The following is a 25,485-nucleotide window of genomic DNA, read 5'->3' on the forward strand; positions in this document are numbered from 1 at the left end:
ATTATCTTCATTCATTTATTCTTCATTTATTTATCTTCATTCATTCGATTCGATTTTGATTTTTTTGTACAATATAATAATAACGAATGATACTTAATCTACTGCTCTTTTTAATAAATATATGTTTTTATTTGGTTTTACAATATTAATATGTGTGTTGACATGCAAGATACCCTCATGAATTTATAAAATAATTTCAAAATTATAGGACGCTTTCTATAATTTCGTATTTATCTTATGCTTATAACTCCCATTGATCTACTTGCACATAGCACCTATTACATTACAATTTAATACTATGATTTAATAAATAGTATCACTTTTATTCATGCATATTTTGTTAATTTTATTAATTAAGTTGTTAAAACATAATTGGTCTCTCGTGTTTTGCATCTTCAGAAGGAAAATTAGGATATTAAAATTAAAATTTATATTTATAATTTGCTATTTTGTTCAAATAATATCTCGTGTGTGGTTTGAGATTATGAAAATGTTAATGTCTGCTAATTGCATATAATTAATCATTTTCATGCTTTGTAAACAAATACATATAAAATAATACAACATTTTATCTCTAAAAACTTCTTTGATAATATTTTAAAATTATAACACGTATATATTTTTTTTTTCTCGTATCTTTATATTCGTTCTATCTTTTCATCGTTTATCTAAAAATATTTTATCTTCTAACTAAGGTATATTTGTCACAAAGCAAACGTCAAAGTTTTAAAGTACTTGCCCATTTCATTGTAGAAGTAGATAACATTCTTAATTGCTAACAAGCAAATGCTTTTTTTTCTAATTAAAAATAATTCTTTTAAAATAAGCAACATTGCAAAAACAAAAGTTATACAATTAAAAATGATTCTCCATTTCACGGTAATATCTGACCCTTTTTAATTTCTAAAACCTTTGGCTTGTTACTTATTCTGTCGGTCATCAAAGCATTACTTCTACCAGAGAAATAGTCCTCAATTTCTTGTAACGTTCTATCTTTAGTTTCTGGAAGGCATATGTAGAAATATATCGTGCCAAACAAAGATATACAACCGTAGAGAATGAATGTACCATGGCGAGTGAGTACGCTGGCCAGGAATGGATAAGTTTTAACTACCATGAAGATAAACGAATGCGCGCACATAGTAGTCAGTCCACCGATAATACCGCGTACTTGCACGGGATAAACCTCGCCTATCATCACCCACGGAATCACCAGGAAGCCCAAAGTGCAAGTAATAGTGTATAAGAATATGCACATGACTGGGACCCATGTGGCGACGAATGGAAGATCATTCTCGACCCAGTAATTTTTCAACCACATATATCCACCTAATCCTATCATGGAAAGTCCGCATCCAATGGAAGATACCATTGTGAGCGGTCTCCTACCGCATCTTCTACATAGGACGCAAGCGACGATAGTAGAGGTGAGTCTGACTATTCCCAGTATAACTGCCGCTAAGTACTTGTTCATGCTTGCTCCCGAATCCTTGAAGATCTCGACGGCGTAAAAAGTTATAACGTTGGTGCCTGACCATTGGTATATCAAGAAGTACAGAAACAGCAGGGTGAAAGGTTTGAGAGCGTTGGGTTTTAGCACAGCGCACATAATCTCTCGGAAACCGGTGAGTCGTTTGATGTTATTCTTGTTAGAGAATTCAATCAATGTCTCCATTTCCTGATTCACGTTATAAGTACTGCCGCGGAATTTCTGTAGCGCCTTCTTGGCCTGGTCTGGTTTGCTGCGCGATATGAGGTAGGATGGGGTCTCCGGGAAGAAGAACATCAACACCAATGCGGTAAGTGGTAGAATACCGCTGATGGCGGCGCAGACGTTCCATGTAGCTACACTTCCTAGAGCATATTCTATCAGAACTCCTGTGCTGACACCGACACTGGCAAGTGCGATTAGCATTCCTCGTAGATGTGGTTGTGTCACTTCGCTCGTGTAAACGCGGGCTGGTGCACCCACCATGCCCGATCCTAGACCAACGAAGAAACGACCAGCATATATCATGCGTATGTCAGTCGCGAACGTAATTAGCAGCCATCCAAGTACCGCTGGGATCTCCGTGATGATGAGTGAACGCTTTCTGCCGAACATGTCCATCATATAGCCAGACAACAAGCAGCCGATCGGTGTGCCGATAGAGGATGTGCTAGCTGCGAGAAAAAAAAAAAACCGATAAAAATTAATATATTTTTTCCGTAAGACTAAATTAGAAGAAAAAACCCAATCGAAATCAACTAAAAGTAATATATACAGTAATGTGACATCATAATGTAAAAATAAAGGACAAAATTGAGTTTTGAAAAAATAAATAATCTAAAAGACAGCTACCTGAAATAATTAACTTTCCTTTATAAAGGATATATAGTCACCAATTGCATTACATTTATATTGCTGAGTACAAATTATAACATGGTGTAAACTTTAGTTTGTGTTGACTGAGAAGAAAGTATCTCGAAAGAATTGTAGATTTTAAATCTTTCTCAATGACCTACCGATCCACGATTCCTCCGTCGATCCCTCCTTGATGGGAATAATGCTGTCTGGCTCCTGGAGTTGCGGCAAAGCAATGGCGGAGAAACCAAATACCATGCCTGTGTTGATGGTACCAAGCTGGGCAACCAGAGCGGCCAAGACTTGTCTGATGGCGCTACCCCTGGGTGGTCGACCATTCTCAGGATCGCTGTTTGGGATGGTGCCATTCGCCAGATTCGTTCTCTCATCATTGAGCAGCCCGGACGGCTGGATTTTCGGGAGCAACGTCGAGTCCACCAGCGTCGCCTTCTCCGGGTCTTGCGTATCGCTATTTTTTCTATAAAAAGAAGATTATTAATTACGACGGAAAAACAACTCGAGTGTATGTATAAGTTATAGCTGTAATGCATATTACTTATATGTTATCTAGACGGTTGAATACGTGTTGCGTTCCACATACACATGCGGAAAGTTAACGATGGAAGCAAAATTTTTGCATTCGCGATATTTCATTATCGCACTTACTATTTATATTTGTATAATGAAGCGAGGAACAAGCGCAAGGTTACATTTATGCAAATTACACGGTGATTAGACAGAAAGTTCAATTACACAAGCATTATTTATTAATTTTTTCGTTAAAATGCAGAGATATATAAAATGTGCGGTGACATATTACCGTAATTGTTAAACACGGAAAATTGTATCTACACGCACGAGCTATTCACGTGTGAAGTCGATGAGAATCGATTCGAGCGGACATACGTAAAAGGCTTTCTATAACAAGCTATTATCTAAGTTTAAATTTTAAGGCGTAAGAAATTGATCAATCATGGTCGATTATTCTTCTCACATTCAATTGTGATTGATTAATTCCTTACAATTTAAGATTTAAAACTTAAGTAACAGCTTATTGTAAAAAGTCCATAATAGACTTTACAATAAGTCATTATCTTAGTCTTAAGCCGTGAAAAATGGACCAATCACAGACAAATATGAGAAGAATATCAATTGGTAATCAATTTCTTGACTTAAGATTTAAAGATTAGGTAATGACTTATTATAGAAGGCCCATTAGATTTTCAGCGTTCATTTGTCTGTTCATTTGGAATCATTCTGAGAATACGTATGAAAAGCGAGCATTGCGAGAGAAAGCGAGCGATATAAACATTACTATTTATTCGGTTTGACGGAAAGATAACAATTTATTTTCGTCATAGCAGATAACACGGCAGACGCCAAACATTATAATGTGCGGAATTTTCCACGCTAATCAATATGAGATATTATTTTGTCAATAATGACCTGTAATGAGCCTCAAATCTCTTCTCGTAAAAGCATGTCGTTGCTGGCTGCAAATTTGGCTCGGATTTGACGACACTAAAATTAAATCCGACCTAAATGTTCCACATTCAGTTTAGGACACACAAGCGACAATCTTGGAGATATAATTATTTTGATAATCTCTAATCCGTTTAAATCTAGCGAAAATAAAAACCGGATTTAATTCTTATTTTCATCAAAGAATACTAAAACTGCCGATGGTATCTCTAGTTAGAATTCCGAAGATGCCAATTTGATAATAATTTCCTATAATCCTTGCTTTCAGTTAATGATAAGTTATTTTGATATTATATATTTATATCGTTAGAATTATTTGTATCATTAGAATTATTTGTATTACAAACAAAATGTCCGCAATTAATAACAAAAAGCCTCATCAGCCTGGACTGAATTTTAGTGTTAAATATTTCAGTGTGAATTTGTATACATATCCAGTTTTGTAAACTGCATGTCGAAATCGTTTTCAACCTTGAAACGCAATCCTAAACTGAATTGAGATATAGCAATGTCACAAATTAAATTAAGTAATTTAATGATATTGATGGAAATAAGCATCTTAAAAAACGAAGTAATTTAAGCACTAATATTATTTAAAATCCAACTCAGACTGATAAAGTGTTTTCTATACATAGTTGTGTATTTGTATTAGATTTATATATTTTCAATATTCTTTACTGTGTAAAAGAACTACAAAAAAGAAAAAAAATGAAGTGATTAGCGGAATCAAAATAATTATCGATGATTCTAATATTAATCGAGAATATAGCAACAAATAAACTTTGACTGTGTACAAACGTTTGATAATAACAATAATTAAACGTTTAAATTAAAACTATTAATAAAAGATTAAAGTTAATATGTAATAAAATAATAATATTGATAATATTATGATAATTATAATTATTATAAAATAATAATATTATCTACAAAATAATAAGACTAACAGAAATAATATTAGATAATGTATCTAATACAAAAAGTCATTCCAGTTTGTAATGGATAAAAATAGTCAAATGGAAAAATAGAAAAAATATAGTACATACAATACAGACAATTTGATGAGTTATTGCTATAATTAGTCTAGTTGATCCTAACAAAAAGAACAATTTTTTTTCCCTACGAATGTACGCTAAAATGTATATATAGAATATGTATTTAAAATATTTTACCGGTGCAAACACTGCACAATAATGTTACTGTTGAAAGAACAGTGCCTACTTTTTGCACGAAGAACGCGAAAGAAAAATTCTGACGAGAGAAGAAGAGCTATCGTCGAGTTTCTCACAGTTTGCGAGGCTGTGCGCCTCGCATGATACAATCATGTATTACGACCTTTAAAATGAAAGGGAACTTTAATAAGAAAAATATTCATTATTCCTCGTTTTCTAGAATTTTGTCGATTCTCAATTTTACGTGGAGGACATACAACAATAATGGTAAAAAAATGTAAGGTCGTAAAGAAAGAAAAATAAGTAAAAAGCCATAATTGCCACAAAGGTGATCTTATGTAAATTTGATCTTATGTAAATGATAAGCGATAGCAATGCGTTTTTACTTTTTTCGTTTATCGAGCACGAGCAATAACTCTGTTCATGCGCGTGATTTAACGAGGAAAAGAATTTCTTTACGTGATGCGTATGCGAGAAATTATTTACTGTGATTATAGAAAAGATCAAGAAGTCGACGAACTGTTGCCCAAGGAACGCATCAAGAGAAAGTCAAAATGACGTACTTTAACGTCAAACGATGATTTTTTTTTTTTTTTTAAACAAAGTTTAACTGTTTATTGACTATAAGCAAAATAAAGTCATTTCGATTTTTTCTTGATTTTTTGGAGTGATCTTTTGGGGATGGATCGTATTTAGGACTGAGCATGTATTTGAAATATCTATTTTTATTTGAAAAACAGTATTTGTAAGACAATTGTATTTTCTTATATTTTCTATTTCAGTATTATAATAACGAAAAGAGAGTATTTTGTATTTTAAATACTAAGATTAATTAATTAATCTTATTATTTAAATTACGAAATACATAAAAATTTCAATCTTTCAATTTTAAATACATAATATTTTCATGTGCACCGCTGAAATACAAAACGCATAAAATACACACTTTTATTGCAAAAATTATGTTTTAAATAGAAATATTTCATATCCTAGACCTGATCATATTGCGCAACCGTGCAAATCGATCTCTGGCAGTACTTTTACTTGCACCTGTATTAACAATTATATTTGTTTTTAAGATCGACGAGCGCATTAACTTATCACTTGCAAGTACGTGGATGACGAAAATTAAACTCTCAAAGTTCTTTGGAGTCTCACTTTAAAGAGTGAAAATTGAACCAGTTTTGAGAAAGAATGACTCAATTTTCAATCTTTAAAAATGAAATTTCACTCTTTAGAAGAGAGATTTATCCTAAAAGTTTTAAAGAATACATTCTTGAAAAATAGTGACTCCATTTTCAATCATTAAGAGTTTCAAATTTACTCTTTAAAGCAAGATACAATTTTAGAGAGTATATTTGTGCTTTTATCGCGTTTATTTGTTAATAATTTCCTTCTTATTTTCATACTCGAGGCGTAATTTATCGACCTCGGTTTCTCCGGCGTTTTAATAATTTATCAAGTTAACGATGCCGTTCGCGTGTCACGAGTTTGCAACGTGAGTCGATCAGATTATCATAAATAAAGGAAGTTATTTCTATTTCAAACGATTGCCGAAGTTTGCATATCGGATCCAGCGCGTGTTCCGGACTTTTGCAATACGAATCCAGTCGTTTGGATGAAAGCCAAACTTGCATACGCATGCGGATGTACCAACGGACTTAACGTTGCTTTTGCCGCGCAGCTGCGACCTTTGTTGACGAATTCTACTGTATTCCCGGCGTTCACACCGCTATGTATTATTGGTATTCTACCGAAATACTTACGATAATTTATATAATAATAATAATAATAATAATAATAATAATAATAATGATTTATAATAATGTTAATATATATTATATGCAGTATATTCAATTATGAAAAAAAAATTATAGAATGTATATCCGAAAACTTAATATTTCCGACGAAATGAATTTCCACATTCGAAATTGAGAAATCTATTTTAAATCAAATTAAATTAATGTAAGCCTATAAGCGTAGATATGAGATACAATGCAGTCATATTTTTATACTTTCATTATTCTCTCAGCAAACGAGAATGGATTGAAATAAATTGAAATGGATTCAAATTTTCAGAAATATTGATTCACCAATGTTAAAATGAATGTTATTCATTTATAGGAATTGCATGGAGCATATCTCTATGCCTTTCAATCTAAAAATAATATTAGCTTTTTCTGTGCACACAAACACAATTGTGAATACTATTCAATTCAAAATTTTGAATAGGAAATGCAGTTTTTCAATCCAATTGCATCCAATTGAATCTAATTGAATCCAATTGAATCTAATTAAATCCAAAAACGTATTCGCTATTTAAAGTATGCATCGGATAGAAAAAAATTTCAATCCATTTTAATCCATTCTCATTTGCTGGGCTTCAATCGTAGAAAAAAAAAATCTTTGGTAATATTTTATATAATATTTCTTTTCTAGGTGAGATATAGTTTTTAGTTTTTTTTTTAATCACAAGAGGTATACAATTCGTCGCAATTAATTCGTGGCTTGTTCGCCAAATTTGTCTGGAACGCGGTCGTCAAATTTATGATCTTTGAATGTCTCTACCGAGTTACAGAAGAATAACTTCTAGACGTCAGCTGACATTCTTGTCAACAAAGAATATAATTACTGCCTTCTCGGCGGATGCAAAACGGTCTCATGACAATTCAACGTGTTATTGGACCGTATTTCTCTTTGTATTACACCCTTGGTTGCACCTTGACTTTGCGTATGAAGGCTGTCGACACTTCAAGGGTATCGTTCGTTCAAGTAACCAAATTAGAATAGAAGGATTTCGCAAGATTTTCCATCGGATGCTGGTCTCGTACACGTGGTTATCCCTTCATCGCGTCTCGACGGAATTTTCCGCGGAATCTCAAACGTTATGTTAGTTATTCTGCAGCGAATATGAACAAAGTGACAATCCAGAGATAGCCTTCACCCATGCTTCCGCTAGAAAGCGAAATGATTCACTGTGTTGAAATGATTAATAAAATCTAGAATGAATATAAATATTAACATCTTCTTTTTGACATTCTAGCAATTAATTTAAATGTTCTATCTGAATATTTTGATCTAATGAAATTATTTCCAGATTTGTATCTATACTGAGAAAAAATATAGTTAATTTTAATAAATATTTAGTTCAATACTGCCAACTAAACATTTATAATAAGTAAATATTGTTCAGTAAAAAAAAATGATTATTAAATCAAATCAACATTTCTTGTATCAAATAAATATATCTTTATATTTAATAAATATTTAGTTGACAGTATTCAACTAAATATTTATTAAAATTAACTATATTTTTTTTCAGTGTAGATAAATTTTTGGATACTTCAACAAAACTTCGTTCTGTTCATGTATGTTTCAAAAGTGAATAGTAATCGGCATTCTGTTCAAAAAGCATAAAAATAAGCATAAAAATGAAATATGTATACAAATTATTGTTGGCAAATTCCGCTCAATAAACAAAATATTAATATTTCTTTAAGTATTCTTTTAAACACATATATTTCACATATGATCGTTACTTACTTATTAACATGTAACAAGATGTATAAATGAGAGTTCGATTAAGATATTCAATTCTTATTATTTATTAACATAACAAAATTCACTTCCGCTATCCTTTGACTCAGCAAATGCTTAGATAATACGTTTTCGCATAAACGTGTTGCATAAAACTTTATTTTTTTTTTAATTTGCAAGATAATAAAGATAATTAAAGATATCAAAAGAATTTCAAAAATTCATGTTGCTTTTTGAATAATGCATGAAGTATATTAGCATGAAGTATGTATTAACGTTAATAATTATAGAAATGATATTAAGAGACATTAAGAAATGGACAAAAGCAAAGTATAATCGTGGAAAAAAACGCATGACGTTATATACATAGAACATTTAGAACAGATGCTGCCCGAGACTTGAGATTGGCGATGTTTTCGGTTTCGGAATGATCAAGTAAACGCCGCGTTGTTACATGCGATTACTTTATCTCCACACAATAATTATATTTGCGAAAGCATGGACTCGAGAGAAATTTAAAATAAAATATTCTTTTAACTCCTGTCAAGCAATAGGCATAAATATTAATTCGAAAACCTTGATAAAATATTATCAAAAACATTATTTAAAAAATTACGGAGATTGTTATGTCAAGCTCACAAGATTTAAGGATGTATATTATACGTATTTTTTAACAATCCGAAAAAATGATGAAAAAAGTTATAATAACATTTGTTTTATTGTAATTTTGGAAGTACTATAAAAGTTCAGCGATAGAATCTGAATCGGAAATTATTTCAATAAGACATTTTTAAAAAATAATTACGATAAAATGAGAAAATTTTTATTTATTAAATTATAAAATTAAATTATAAAATTATTAAATATAATTATTAATCTTCTTAAATTGTTTTATGATATTCATTTTTAGAAAGTATTTCATTTCAGCTGTTTTTTTGCAGAGATTATATACTTGATACATCATTAAATTGGCATTACATTGTCATACGAAATTTTTTAAGCGAGTTAATTGACTGCAGACGAGTTCTCAGAACTCTATTGTATGATTAACCAATAGACTGGGAAAATTTTTGTCACACCACAATGTAGCTTTGAAATAAAGACAAAAGAACACACTGACAGTGCGATATAACGATATAAGATTTGATCAGCTGATGAACTCAAAAATTTCCTAAGTCAGCATAACGATTTACTGCATAGGCGGTGCCAAGTGGATTCACAAATTCTGGCACGACACGGCGGAATTGCTCGCGCGATTATTTTTGTATTCACGCTGATTCGCATATGAAGGTTCAAGTGTAATGCACACGCGCGAATTGCATCTCTCAGTGAACGTGGCATTCGACCGAACGAATGCGCGAACGTGTCCCTGGTATTAATAGCCTAATTACATCACGCTTTCAACAAAAGTAAATACAAGCGAGGAGACAGCGACTGTAAATCGTCTCGGAAAACGACAGCACTATTGTAACGCGTTGCAAAATATGGAATGTTTCGATCACAAAGTTTATTGCATTAGTGATCAATTGGCTTCACGGGCCTCCAAGATACCGATAGTTCAAAAGAAGTATTGAAAAGAGAGAGAAGAAGAGACAAACGTGTTAACAAACGCTTATTATATCACACAAGGTAAATGTACTAGTTGATGCATATGTGACCCAATTATTGAATGAATGGCAAATATTTTAAGCTTTTAATGATATACTTGGCTCTATAAATTCTTAATTACAATCGGCTAAATAAATTCTTATTAAATTTTTATAAATAACGAATTTATTTAATGTATTTACCATTAAAGACTTAATATTTAAAATTTTGTCATTTCGTTCAATAATTATAGGTCATGTCAACCAACTGTTCACCAATTAATACATTTACCTTATATTATACATAATTGCCTGTGAATACGGAAACGCACCGCGTTTTCCGATCGTCACGATTCGAAATAATACTTTAAAATCACGAAGATTATCTTGACATTTTGCTTGCTGATTCGTGTCGCCGAAGTTAATATCGTTTTATGCACCATAAAGCGAGATTCGCGTCATCATTTGAAGATGAGTGTGAATAAGAGATGGAGAAAAAAAATGGAAGAAGATATCATTTGATATTTAAGGGTGAGAACACAAAATCTTGTATAATACATCACTTAATAAAATGAACTAATCAAAGTCTTTCATTTTTTTCCTTTTCATGAAATAAAAGACTCTAATTGATTGATTTTCTTATGCCTTACCTATGTGTTATTCGTTATGCAAGAATCTGTGCTCCTGACCTAAGAATTAGCAAGTCAGGAACCTCGATAAACATTCTCGGAGTATCTTCTGTCAATTACTTTTCTAAACGGGAACTTTGTGTTTCGAGACCTGTTCTTAATATAAATTGGGTTTCTCCATGCCATACTGAATCACTGTGAGTAACGACGACACAGATCTCATTGTATTATCACTTAATATCATATCATTATTAATTTACACTCACACTGACAGAGGATTTTCTCACGAGAGAAACGCATTATCATCGCCAAAGTGGAAAAGTAACAACAGCGTCATCACTATCATTGTTCGCGACTCGCATTTTGTCCGCTTCATTTACCTCGATTCCGCTGTTAACTAATACATCCTTTTCTCGCAAGGTCGCAATCGATCATCGCGCGCAAAAAAAAACTTCACGCGGCAACTTTTACGACCGTCTTCTTCCCAAGTGTAAAAATATCTCATCTCCGATGAGCATCGATTTATTATAATTGCCTGATTATCATCTCGCGAAAGCGAAGGAAAAATGAGACAAGTTCTTTAATCGATATAAATGAAGTCGAGATACGTTGTATGAATAAATAATTATCGTGACTAATCTTTGGATAATAATCGATAATACAATTAAATAAATTAGATATAGTTTTACAGGCGTATCGAATATTGTTCACGCCTTTCGTAGTAATTTCCAGCTTACGATAATGCACGGTTTCAGCCATTATAGATTAATCAAAAGTGGGCGGATTCGTGTCACATTAAAAGTCAATTACAGTTGCATTAATGACGTAGCCCGGCTGATGGCGGTCATAATACCGTAGTAAATACGTGCAGATCGAGATATATATCGCTGGTGTCAACCGACGTAATATTAATAGATTAATTACGTCAGCAATGTCATAGACCAATATGTTATCAGTTATCAATAATATTATCTTGCCGGTCTATTGCGATTGGCAAATTTGTCAAACATCAAAAAGACATATTTGCCTTTGTTTCATCGATAAAATCGCAGTGCTAAATATATAATAATCACTTCGCATTGCACGTCGTAAAACACGAAGACGTGACGAGGACAGCGAACAAGATGACACATCTTTTTTATATTCGATTAGAGTTCACGTGCCATTTCAAGGAGCAGAAGAAGAAGCTTTGATTGGACACAATTCTCATATAATCATTAAATAAATAGATTAAAAGCTTAAAATTAGATATGTACGTTAAAAATGCATCTCCTCGTCTAGAGATGCTTTCTTAAAGATTTTCAAGGCTTTCCAACTAAATTCCAATTGAAGACATTAATTTTGTTCTTTAAATCATTCTATTACTTACTAGTCTATTCTCTTATAATTTCGATCGCACTACACTGGTCAACGAATTTTGCTTAGAAGCTACGTTTATTTGCTTTGTTTACAATTGATAATACGATGCGATCATATATTTAAAAATATCGAAAATTACATATTCTCGAAAATATTCAACTATTTGAAATATACTTGGATATTAATAACACATTTTACAGTGTTTGGCAAGAAAGAGGAATAAAACGATTTCGGAGAAAAGACTAAGGACTGTTAATTTCCATTGTCGCGGTCCAAGATCCGACCATCATAAACGAGCTTTCGAGATAAAACTCATTTGTTGAGTCATACGTATACATTTGTGACTGTCGACTTTGCCCTGTGTTTTCTCATTTCTGCTCAGAACTGCGTTCGATTACAGATCATTTGTATGAATCTACGGCGATTCTGTTTCAAATGCAGCATGCAAAGAATATATATAACCCAAGGACAACAAGAAAGTTAAAATAATGTCACGTTGAATGAACGACAAAACAAATTACGTAAATTCGATTAATAATCGGTCAATATGATGTCATATTAAAGATATTATTATTTCGATTTTCTTGTTCTCCTTGGGAAGTAACATAAAAATATATATATAATACTTTTTCTTTATGGATGAGATGGGAAGAAGGAAATTGCTCGTCACTTGAAATTAAAGTGAAACCGTATCGGATTGCTAACTTCCAATCTAACGATTGTGACTCAACGAGGAATGTAACGTGATGTAATAAGTGTAACAATATCACCATGACTGAATTCGCGTCTATCATGGGACGTCTGTCATAAAAAAAAGCGCGTCTCTAATTCTCATCCTGGGGCTTCTTGAAGTTTTCTCTTCTTGTTCCCTAAGAAACCGCTCCGGAAACACCACGTGCTGTCAGCCTGGAACGATCAGTATCGAAATAAACTCCTGCGTATCTTTTTTAGCCGCGCGGTCACGTTTACTCATTCAGAATTCTTGAATTTCAAGGCGAGCGCGATGATGAGCGTGAGAGAGAGAGAGAGAGAGAGAGAGAACGATGAGAGAGAGAGGGCGGGAGAGGGGATGTTGAAAAGAAGGGATTTTAAATGACTCCAGGGATGCATCAACTTACTCTGCCATAGCGCACAATGTCGTTAGATGATCTTTTCTGCGATGAGGTGTGTATAGTACGCGTGTAATGTAATAATGTAATACAGATATATATCACAGTCCGCTGATCACAGTGTTGTATCACCACGTGGTACGCGGCTCATCGCCCCTTGGAATTCACCCTGCTTGGCTAATGATATTCGCGAACCACGAGGATATCGAAGAGATATCCCCGAGAGCTTTACTCTCAGAGACTGATCAGAAGACCGATCGTGCGTCCGATCTGATAAAAGCCCACGAGGGTCCTCCTCCGTATGCGATACATCTGCTTAGTTCCCGCCGTTCTTTCTGTTAATCTCGTATATTCTTGATGGAGACTCCCTTTGTATCTCTTCCCTTCCCTATTCACGACTCCGAAAACCGCCGCGTGCGAAGAGTGGACTCGAGCGACTTGTACGAAAGTCCACTGTCTACGTTACAGCTCGCGCGAAGCGAATGTACTGACGGCAACAGGTCCCGAAAGCTTTATATGCCAAGCTGTCGCTGCTCGTGGAAGAAAGAAAGAGAGAGAAAGAGAGAGAGAGAGAGAGAGAGAGAGAGAGAGAGAGTGAGAGACCAGCCGGGTTGGTCTGCGAGAGCGTGACAATAAGGCGCATGCGGATGAATAGAAGTAGGAATTTTGTTTAATGGAAGAAGAGACTGTGACATGTATAAATGTATAGAAAAAAAAGAAACAAATTTGAAATTTGTCAAGTAGCTTCACTTTATGCAATCGATTCGTAATTTGTTCCGAGTTCGATCCCGTGCTTCACGGCTTTTTCCGCACTTAAGGAGATCTATTGATCATTAAGTTAATTGTTCTACTCTTGCGGAGCCTACGTGAGATTGTGAAAACTAATACTAAAACTCGACGCGATTTGCCTATCTGGCAGATCAGATTCTCTAATGTTGTTTTGTTTTCTTCCATGTTTTGATTAAGAGCTGATTAATTAAAGGCGACGAAAAAATTGGCATGATTCACTAAATTTTTTTCTAGCACTCTCACAGAAATTTAATACTGGTCAATTTAATACTAATCAATTTATTATTGAAAGACAGTAATTAATTATTTATTTGGAATACTAAAAGTATTCTAAACAATAATACTTTTAATACTTAAAATGAGTAATTAATTACTATCTTTCAAAATAAAAACAATAAAAAAAATAGGACTATTAATTATTGTCTTTCAGTATCGATCAATATTAGATGTCTGAAGGGTAATTTATCGCTGCAGAGAAATTTTCTTTCTCTCATTGTTGTATTGATGACATGTCTTGGCTAAATGCAATATTTAATATATATTTAATATTTAATATTAATATACATAAAAAAATTAAACATAGTTATAAACGCAATATATAAAATAAAATAAAAATGTAAGAAATAAAATAAATATAAATAGAAAAAATTTGTAAAATTTGTAAAGAAATTAAAATATTACAAATGTTCGCTAATAATTAACAATGACGATCATGCGAACATAAAAGCGCTTCTGATACGGTGGCACATGTGATCATGCGACGATAACGGTAATACTTGCCGATAACATAACAAAATTTCCAATAAATAATTTATTGTCGCAACTATTAAATTTTTTTTGTTATCGCGATTATTCTTGTCAATTTTTCGCATTTCGAAAGAATTCAGTCATTTACGTAGGCATAATCTCTCGATAGAAGCGGTCACATCTCTTTATCTGAGAAAAATAGAATCGTATCTTGTCGCGGTATTCACGACATCAAATTGTCACGATTGTTGTTCGTGAAACATTTCCTCTGTATTTACGTAAAACACGATAAATTCAGCCTGTGGATTTAAGATGTTTTAACGATATCTTTAATGCTTACAAAATTATTCCACTTTGACATAAATAAAGGAGAAAAACAAAAAAAAAAGAAGAGAAATCAAATAATGACAATTAAAGAGATAAGAATTAAATAACAATTAAAGGAATAAAGAATCTATAAGATGTGTTTAGGCATAGAAAATATACACAGTTAGATGTAAGCAGTAAGCAAATCAACATTGTAATTTGTTTACATTATTGCCTTACGTTTCTGCTGATTGGCCAATTCGCTTATTGTTTACATCTTTTTGCCTTTTTTTAAATGCCATTACAATAACCTTTATTCTACGTGCCGTCTTTTGCATTTGAAATTTATCATACATCATCATCATTGCGATGAGAGATTTTGCGATAAAGAATCTATTCTATTATGATCATGAAAAAATGCGTTAGAAAAATTATAAATCGGAGACATAGTTTCCAAAAGCATAAATGCAAAAGTCGCTTCAATAAAGCAAATTGACTCGCAAATAGAAATTTATCAATCTCCATTTTAAAATGTACGAACTCGAGCACGATAAAAAAATAATGATATAATGATGTAACGATGTAACGTAAGCATTTATAAGTGTACGATAAGGTCGAATGGGAAATAATTACAACGACGAGCAATCTCTCAGAACCGCGAAGATTATTTAATATTTACTCGATACTCGACTTCTCAACGTATCGTTCTCGATATTCTCTACGATAAGAAAGTGCTATAGCATTTCAAAGTTTAATCTTTCGATTCCCAAACGAGATGAATCACGTGTTCTAAATATTTTTTCTGAATAACTCTGTAAAAATATTTTGATAATTTTTTGGCTGAAAAATTTTATAAATAAAACTTAATGCCATTGTAATATATTTATGTATGTTTATTTACTAAATTTTATAACTTTTAATAAACAGGCTATTACACAGAAAACTTTTATGATTAATCGCTTGTCGCACTTGGGAACTCATGTCTGGAAAATCAATTTGGGAGTCGAAAGATTAATTAAGCAGTAAAAAAAAAAATAAGAACATAAAATAAAAAATCGAGATGAGCGTATAAACATAAATTTATTGCGTAACAACAGAAAAATAATTTTAAATATGATTTATTTTATATAATTAAATCAAATCTTTTAGATACGTATTTTGAAGGCTAAACGTGTATTTGTATTTAACATATTTGATGTAATAAAGTATAATTATATAATTATACGATATTTATGATTTTAATGTTATTCAGAATGCTATTAAGCTATCTAGGAACTCATCATGAGATTATAAGCTCATTTGCGTCAATTGATTCATATTTTTGATCACGTTTCCATATCGGCATTATCAGTCCATGGCCGTATTCCAATATACTGGAAGTTTACGTTATATATATATACGATAAACTTTTAGTATTGACAGTGCACGTATATCAGAACAGTCAACATCATTGCGTCCGACGATTATATATTATCAAATTTGAACATGACAAGTCACGCGCCTACGGTAAATGGGATCTGACAGAGACGGCAAGATAACCTCGGTCTCGCAAACACACTCAGTCATGCGGATTTATGCAAACACTGTAATCGTCATATATAGTATATATGTATGTGGAGTATGATATATATATGTATATATTATATATATAATATGTGTGTGTGCGGCGTGCGTGTGTGTGTGTGTGCGCGCGCGCGTGTTTAGGCATGCGAGCAGCATGAGAATTCTTGACAGAATTGCAAACGCGCTTGCAAAAAAGCGCGCTTGTTTATTATATGTAATTTTTATATATTTAACGCATTAAAAAATTAAATAACGACGGTATAATTTTCTATAAGTGCTACCATAAAGAACTGAATGATCTAAAGTCTTGTAATTTTCCGAATTCTACATTTCAGATTTTGCTCATTATTATTCTGAATGTTTAATAATTTGTAATAGTATTTATGATGCATGTCTTTGAGACACCATTCGAGACACAGATACGTAACGTAATTATAAGTAATTGTAATAGAATTTCATGAAAAGCGAAAATCTCACATAAAAGACAATTGCTGCAATGAAAGAAGAAGGAAAATCAATAAATTCGGAATCATTAAAAAAACAATCTATATCAGCAATTATAAAAATTTGAAATATGTATTAGCCAAAATGTACAAAGATAAATTGTGAACTTCGAACATAAAATAATATAGTGTGCGGAACAACATTTAAGTAACTGTAATTATCGACAAGCAATAGTCCATTCTTATCTTATCCGAATCGAACTCATTGGCACATTGATATCGTAGTATCAGTGCATACATGTGCACCATTCACATTTTAAATCACATATAATGTAACAGTCACGACAACGACATCAATGACGACATTGATAACGAAAAGAAAAAAAGCAAAAAAAAATCAGCGTATTAAGTATGAATATTTACTGAGATGTTGATGGCGACGATATGTCTGCCTCGCTGCTGGCGAACGTTTCGTAATTCTTGTTTCTGGACATGCTGGTGAAGAACTGAACACGTATATGGCCAGTTGTGGTCGATGAAATTGTACTCAGTTTATTTATCGTAGTCACGAGTTTATGCTATCAATCGAAGCAGTCATGTGCTCTCCCGCGTATGTCTTGCTTTCTTTAATTCCGCTTATTTTCACGCCGACGTTCATGTTCGTGTTGTATTCCGACAAGTCACAGCGCAGACCGCGTGTCGCGCGTTTCGTATGGTAGACTAGAGAATAGAGAATAGAATACGTATTATAGAATTATTCGGAATAGATTCTGATAGGAATTATTCTGTTCTTCGTAGAAAATACAATAGAAATCTAGAGAATAATTGCATAATTCTAATCGAAATCCATTCCGAATAATTTTATACGTGTCCTGATATTGGTTCCCAATGATTCTTTAATTAATTTTCCGAGACCTCCCAAAAATTTGGAAATTCTTGATTTCTATTCAAGAAGAACAAAAAAAAGAAAATAATGTCATATTGATTGATTCATGATTGAATAGGATTGCATTTCGAGACTAAAAATTAAATTTGGCGCGTAGTTTGTAAGATTAGATATGTATCGAATTATAAAAAAAATGGCATAGAGGTTGATCAATAATCGGCCAATAAAACATAAAATTGACATTACTGTGACTTTTTTATTTCCCTTGGATAAAAATCAGCTACGATCATGTGACACTTTATCTTAACACTTATCATTTTTCATATTATATTTTCGTCATAAAACGCATTTTATCATAAGATACATTTATTTCAATACTTATCTTAATTAATATTTTTGTCATAAAATTTAAAACTTCTCGTAATTCATATTTTTGTCATAAAATTTAAAACTTCTCCAATTAAATTTTTAATTAATTTATATAATCTAAGACTAACAATAAATCAAATTGTGCTTTATTAAATAAAATTCACTTTTTTCAGTTAGGAGAAAACATAAGAAAACTCGAAACAACAAACAAAAATTGGAAAACATTCATATATTTCCGAAAATCTTTTTTGCAAAGTTTAATGCACAATTGACAATGCACACATGAGATTGAAGCAAATAAACGCATTACAATTAGAAAAAGTGAGAGAGAGAGAGAGAGAGAGAGAGAACGAATGATTGATTGATATTTATTTGCTTGCAAGTATTCGCCCACAATTATTGTAACGTGCACTTTTGCATTCTTATCTGAGGTACAAACGATTATATAGCAAAATGTATGCATGTGACCATCGGTGATTAAAACACATTACGCAAGTTGTAAATCACATGCGATTCGTTTGGCGAACGCGGTGAACGAACGTTTCGTAACGACGGAACGTTTTAATTGCTTCAACCCAATATTCACTTCATCTATGCAAAAGAACAAACTCAAATTTGATTCTCTGATTCAAGTTTTCACTTTCCATAATTCTTCATGTTCATAAATTTGAGTATATAAAAATATCTCGTTTGCACGTTGCTCGAAGATAATTTAAGAAAACTTATTAAAAGGAAAACTATGCGATTTTATAACAAAAAAAAAAGGTAAATGGATAATTTGAAAAAAAACTACAGGGTTAAAGCAATTTTTGAAGTGATAAAATTTCTTTTATTATTGTAATATTTTATTTCATCAGTGCTATGTTTTGTTATGTTTTGTATACTTTAAATTGTGTGCTTTAAAAACATTGCAAAAAAAATTATTGTGATTCAAATGACGTTTTAGATCGTAAATTATAATTTCCGTTAAAATGAGGTGAATGATTCTTAATGATGAATCATTCATTAATTAGCCGTAATGCTTACGTAAGATCATCTATGAAAAGATACAATTAATTGATTCTACGAATTCGTCTGCAGATATTCCACGTTCATCCATTTTTTGTATCAATGATTTATATAACATTTAAGTCAAATATCTCCTTGTAAAAAAACGTAAAATAATCAGTATTCAGAAAATAAATAAATTCACGGATGCAGAAGTATAAATACATAGAAATGAAAAAATGAGGAGCAGTTTTTTACAGCGACGTCGATTAGTATTATAAGTCGAATAATTAATCAATTAAGTAGTTCATTATGGTTATCGCGTGCTATGAGTTAATTCGAATTGTTGCCTGCAATATATATATTTAGATTCCAGCATCTTTCTACTTGCGTTTCTTGACCCATAAAGCCATGGTACACAGAAATTTAAACGGTAAGATGTGAGCAGTAAGAAAATCACCATATTGGATTTGCTATTGTCTTATAGCATTATGGCTTTACGGTCTCTGCTGTGATTACTGTGATAACTTTAATCTCAATTCAATTCGATCTCCATCTTTATCTTAGAACTAGAAAAAGATGAAGAATTAATTAAACCAAGATTAATAATAAATGGTAGAAATAGGCATTAATCTATGAGAACACACTCTTCAATATCCTCTTTACATAAGAATAAAGTAGAATTCTCTGTGTCTACTTTCACAAAGCACATTTTATAATGCATGAGGCGCAGATGTGAATGGCGAGTAACGGATCTCGCTGGACGATCGGAAAAGTAAAAAAAAATAGTCACACTGATTAATAGTTGAGCTTGAGCAATCGTCTCTAACAGGTTTTTCCACCGAGTGGAAAAGTACCGATGTAAAAGATTCACGTAATCAATTGCACGTATTGGACCTCGCATTATAATCACTGTTGCCATCGCCTCCGGATTTGGACCAGTGTCCAAGAAATAGTTTCAATAGTAAAAACGTAATATACAGATCATCGTGAATCATATTAATAGTAGGTATCCATCCAATTAAGCGATATAAACGTCAATCAACTTACTCTTCGAACAAATATGCATGTCGATTTTTTTCTGGTTTCGAAAAGAAATCTGCGGCAGAAAGATCAAATCTAACGGCCTATTTCAAGATTCAAGATATATCACTGTCATTTGTTAAAACTATTTAAAAAATATATATCATAAAAAATCAGAACGGTTAGTCGAACATTTTTTCTATCTATCAAAAATGGAGAATAGCTAAAAAGCTATTCTCAACTCTTCGGTCAAAAACCGCTTCACATTTCTTTGGCTGCTTTCCATTTAGTAAAATAAATCGGCAAAAACATCATTCTATCTTTCTCTCTCTATTCAGAAAGTAACAAATATATGTAGAACAACACTTGTTTCAATTTATGTCTCCAAATGCAAAGTAGATCGCAACCTATCGACCGCACTGCTATATTTTGCCGACATGTTTATGCACGATTTATTATTCGGAAAAGAAGAAGGCAATCGTGTTCAATATACGCTTGTTACAAAACAATAGATATTCATAGAACGGAGTCGTGATCGTTTGGCACGTGAAATAAAAAATATCATAGTCCGCTGGCATGTTCGATCGAACAAAGTGCACTCGCGGCCGAAGTGCATCAGTGGACTTTGCGTTCTCCAATTAGAATGAACTTGACAAAGAAAATCTCTATCCGGTTTCCGTGCAATTTGTTTTTTTTTATACCGCGGTTTCGCGTGCATTATGTTATCCTTTCACATAAGCCTACTTATGACTTATAAACAACTGTATCAACTAATAAATACCATCATAATTTATTTTATATTCACTCACGACTTGTCTAAAGAGATTCAAGATAATCAATCAAATATCGAATTTTAAATTGGAAATAAATATGGAAGCTATATCAAATATTTTTGTCATTATGTCTCGTAACATCTCTCCCTCTGATCTAACACTAACGATTCACAAAGGCCGTAAGTAAAACAAATAACCAAGAATGGGACGAGCGTGCGTGAATATGCCGTTTTTTTCTATACTGCATTTATTTTTAGATATGGAACTTTTATCTCCCTGTTGCTGTTGAAAGGAATCGAGGCAGCCAACTACACGGTCAACGGCCCTTCGCTGTTTGTTCGCTTTGCAGAAACAGCCGGACGGGTTCACGTATCGGATGCGTGACGATATGCACGCATGAAAGTAGTTGAATCGATCATAAGGAGCAGCGAAGTCGATCGCAATCTAATCTCTTACGCGCTCGTCGTCATTTCCAGCCGAACAGAATGATAGACTGACGCCGTGCTGACTCGTAACTTCATTCATTCGAAACCGGGAGCGGCTCGGAGCGGCGAGTTCCGAATAATGAATCATGCATAAACATGACGACAAAATATACGAGTGCAGATGATAGGTCGCGAGAAAGACGCGTAGATAAACAACGCACGCTTATTGAACGATTCGTTCTAATCGTTTTAATCGTTTTAACGAATGTCGCGCGTTGATTTAAATATCGTTGATTTGAATGCGATTGCTCGTCAACAAATTGTTGTTTGTTCACCTTGCCCTACTTTTCATCCGTTCTTTTTTTAAAACAAGTTCTGCGAATTTAACACGATATGCGTTTGACAAAGACGCAAATCATATTAATCATCCTTTTTATGATTATTTTCGACAAGATTGTATTTTAATATACAGGTAATTAAATTATATTTAATTAACTCTCAAACTGGATTTGTGCAGATAATTGACATGATAAGGTGAGATTATAATTAATAAGTCAAGTATTTACGTGATAGGACTTGACAAAAGACAATAAAATATCATTGTGTATTATACTCTGTTTTGCTCTATAAATTTTTTTTATTGGACAAGTCACGAGATGTGATAAGAATTAATTAATATTTCTTCGGGACAATTCGACATCGTGTCACGTGCTCTATACGCAATCACAGATCTGGCAAAACATCCAAACAACTGCAAAGAATATCGAATTTATTTTTAAAATGTTTATTTCGCTGGAATGACGTAGATATTGTTAATTTCTAGACAAATATTTGTTAAGTGTAAACAAATGTTAATTTTTAAGATTTTCTGCCGCTTCATAGAATTAGCACAAAATAATAATCGTCTTAATAATTTTCCCAAACACTAAGGAGATGAACAAGAATCACATGATAAATTTCGTGCGAGTATTTAGCATAGCAAATAATCAACAATTCCCATCAGCTAATAAAAAGATCATTATATAATTTAACAACTGCACATTTCGAAATTTGATTATTTACACGCTTTTGCTATTGTGAGACGTCTAGAAATAATAGAAATTGTCTAACATATTAGGGAAAAGTTCGTGGCGTTTTTCCCGTTAGATGTAACGGGAAGAACGCTACGAACTTTTTCCCACATCTAATATAATAATCTATGTCTAACGTATAATAAAATTTTCTGAATACAATTTCCTTATTTTTTTTTTATATATAAGTATAAATCTAAATCTAATATAAATATAAATCTTGTATACAATAAATTACATAAAATAAAATACATTATACTTGAATTTGATATTCTAGATTTTAAGAATTCAATTTTGATCGATATTTTCAGAGAAGAAGAAAAGTAAAGAGAAAAAGTAAAAATTAAAAGAGAGAATTTAGAACTCTTAATATTTTCTAGATAAGCGTTGCTCTATCGTTAGAGCAATATCTGTTTAACCTACTTGCATGTCATTAGAATACATATCTAACCAGTTCTTCGGAATTTGTGGTGAAGTTTCAGGTCAGATGAATTATGATAAGACGACTTAAAATTAATGGAAAAACAATCAGATATGAATTTATCTATTGTTTTAGAGATTTTTGCTGCGAGATAATGCGTATCTATAGAAAATATTTTATTTGATATTTCTTGGTATAACATTTTATACTTGGTCTTTTTCTTCATCTAATTTAAATTTAATTTTTATTTTAATTCATTTTCTATTTTTTTAGACAAATCGCTAGACGATTGTCTGCTAGACAAATCATAATTTTACGATAACATTAATATGCAATATTAATATTTAATAATATTATTATTATAATCATTATCCGATTGTAAGAGTAGTATTGCTAGCACCTAATCATTTATATTTCCTCATCTCTGCATACTTTGAATATAATTCTTCAAACACACAAACAAATTAAATTAATAATAATATTATTGTAGAAAAATAGATTTATTATAATTCATTATTTTTCATTTCTTGCCCTAAAAAATATAACACTGCTTCAGAACACCTGTTGAACTATATGGCTTTTCTATTCTCTAAAGGTTAATGAAGAGTGCTTCTCCCTGAACCTGTTCTCCCTAAATCTTCCTTTTCATCGCCATTGCATTCTTCATTTCACGCGATCTACGCAATCGGACTTTCATGTTTAATTCATGTTAGTCACGATGATCTAGAGACGTAGTTATTTATACAAAAATGATATTCGAGACTTTAAGAAAATCTTATCAAGAGATCAATTAGGAAAAGTGAAAAGAAAAAAGAAAACAAGGTTTATATTTTTGTCACGTTGTGATATCATCAAATAGCTCATTTTGGCAAATATTTTTCGCACTCGTGATCCGTACCTGCTGACAGCAGCAGCTGAGTGGAAATTCACTGATACGCGCGTGTAATTTACTGTGCGTCAATATCGACCGGTTATTTACGGACACGAAGTAATTGAACGCGGATTCACATTGACACGGCGGGTCCACGCGCTTGCCTTAGAGATTTATACTGGTGCAGGATTAAATTGACACGTAGTCGTGAACTTGTTTCCGTTCTCAATATACGGTGTCTCCGAAAAGGACATTAGATTTTTTTTCATTGATTTGGAATCGGAATTTTTTGCCTACGAAAGTACTGGGCGAAGTCTTTCTCGCATTGCGAACTGACAATTTCGGAGAAGAGATTAGATAACAAAATCATCAGTTAATTTTAGTCAAACTTATTTGAATAAAATTTTAATCCGACATCTCATGAATAGCTATTTGGACAGACTAAAATAGAAATGATAAGTCGTTATTTTTGACACAGTATCATACGGTAGATGAGACGTCATTTTCTTGCAGTAAATAGTAGTTCTTTAAACTTAGCAGTACATCGCTAATAAGGATGGCGCTAAAATTAGGCAAAAAAAGAAATTATTTTTTTCTGAGTCTATATATGATAAATCACGTTAAAATTATTGATCAAACGCAAATAAAATATCGTTGTTCTAATTAATGGTTACATATCAAGAAATTAGCAAAACAATTAGAAATTGTTATGCAGCATGAAAAAGGATTAAAAATCGAAAGCAAAGACAAAAGGGCAATTATGTAACTTTGGAATGGAATTTCAATCTTTAGAGTGAGATTCACTCTAAAAGTTTTACAGAGAAAATTTGCATTAAATTGCAAATCAATTTGCATTAAATTGCAAGCGAGCTAACGAATGAAAATGAGATTTATTTCACAAAAAAGATAAATGACTCATTATAGATAAAATGCACGAGAAACTAAGAATTATTGATCTGTTTATTTTGAGACGTTTAGATTTTTGTATAATATAAATTATATTATTATATTTTGCAAAGAGCTATCGGTAACAAAATAAAAATCTGTGGAACATCTACGAATTAATACATCTAATGTTTCATATTTTATTAAATATACATTCAACGAATAATATGTTATGTTTTCATGATGATATGCTGACATAAATAAATAATTATTTATTAGATCCGTGCTAGCGATAATTTTCTCTACAATCTAATGATAATATATAGATATAAAATTAAAGACACATTTTGTCAAGTTTAAAGTGCATGTTGAATGTGATACGATAAGATTTGTAAAATAATCACAAAAAAACAGGAAACGGTATTTTGTTATGGCATTAATTGAGGAGACAAATGAAAAAAACAACTAGATTATATAGTAGATGATACATCTGGATTTATATTAATGAGAAATATAAAATAGAACGATTAAAATCCGAAATGTAAAAAAAAGAAGAAAATGAAGAAAAAAGAGTTCTGCAAAAAGGATAAAAGAACATTAACATTATCCTCTATGATTTATTTATAAATAACACGAATGTGTGTGTGTGTGTGTGTGTGTGTGTGTGTGTGTGTGTGTGTGTGTGTGTGTGTGTGTGTGTGTGTGTGTG

The 25,485-nt window shown here is 32.1% G+C and overlaps 1 protein-coding gene across 2 annotated transcripts; it reads right to left on the reverse strand.

Moving 5' to 3' along the window:
• Positions 1–634: 634 nt before the first annotated feature.
• On the reverse strand, positions 635–17,765 carry LOC108684407 (facilitated trehalose transporter Tret1). Of its 2 annotated transcripts, none has more exons than XM_018188701.1 (3): positions 17,490–17,765; positions 2,506–2,822; positions 635–2,163 (listed from the first exon to the last, which is right to left on the reverse strand). In XM_018188701.1, exons 1-3 carry the CDS (start codon positions 17,558–17,560, stop codon positions 875–877), a joined length of 1,677 nt encoding a protein of 558 aa, XP_018044190.1. In that variant the 5' UTR covers positions 17,561–17,765; the 3' UTR covers positions 635–874. The 2 variants fall into 2 exon arrangements, with proteins under 2 accessions (XP_018044190.1, XP_018044191.1); XM_018188702.1 differs by lacking the exon at positions 17,490–17,765 and adding an exon at positions 13,228–13,691.
• Between the last annotated feature and the right edge of the window lie 7,720 nt (positions 17,766–25,485).

The sequence above is a fragment of the Atta colombica genome, unplaced genomic scaffold (assembly GCF_001594045.1).
Source record: "Atta colombica isolate Treedump-2 unplaced genomic scaffold, Acol1.0 scaffold134, whole genome shotgun sequence".
NCBI lineage: Eukaryota > Metazoa > Arthropoda > Insecta > Hymenoptera > Formicidae > Atta > Atta colombica.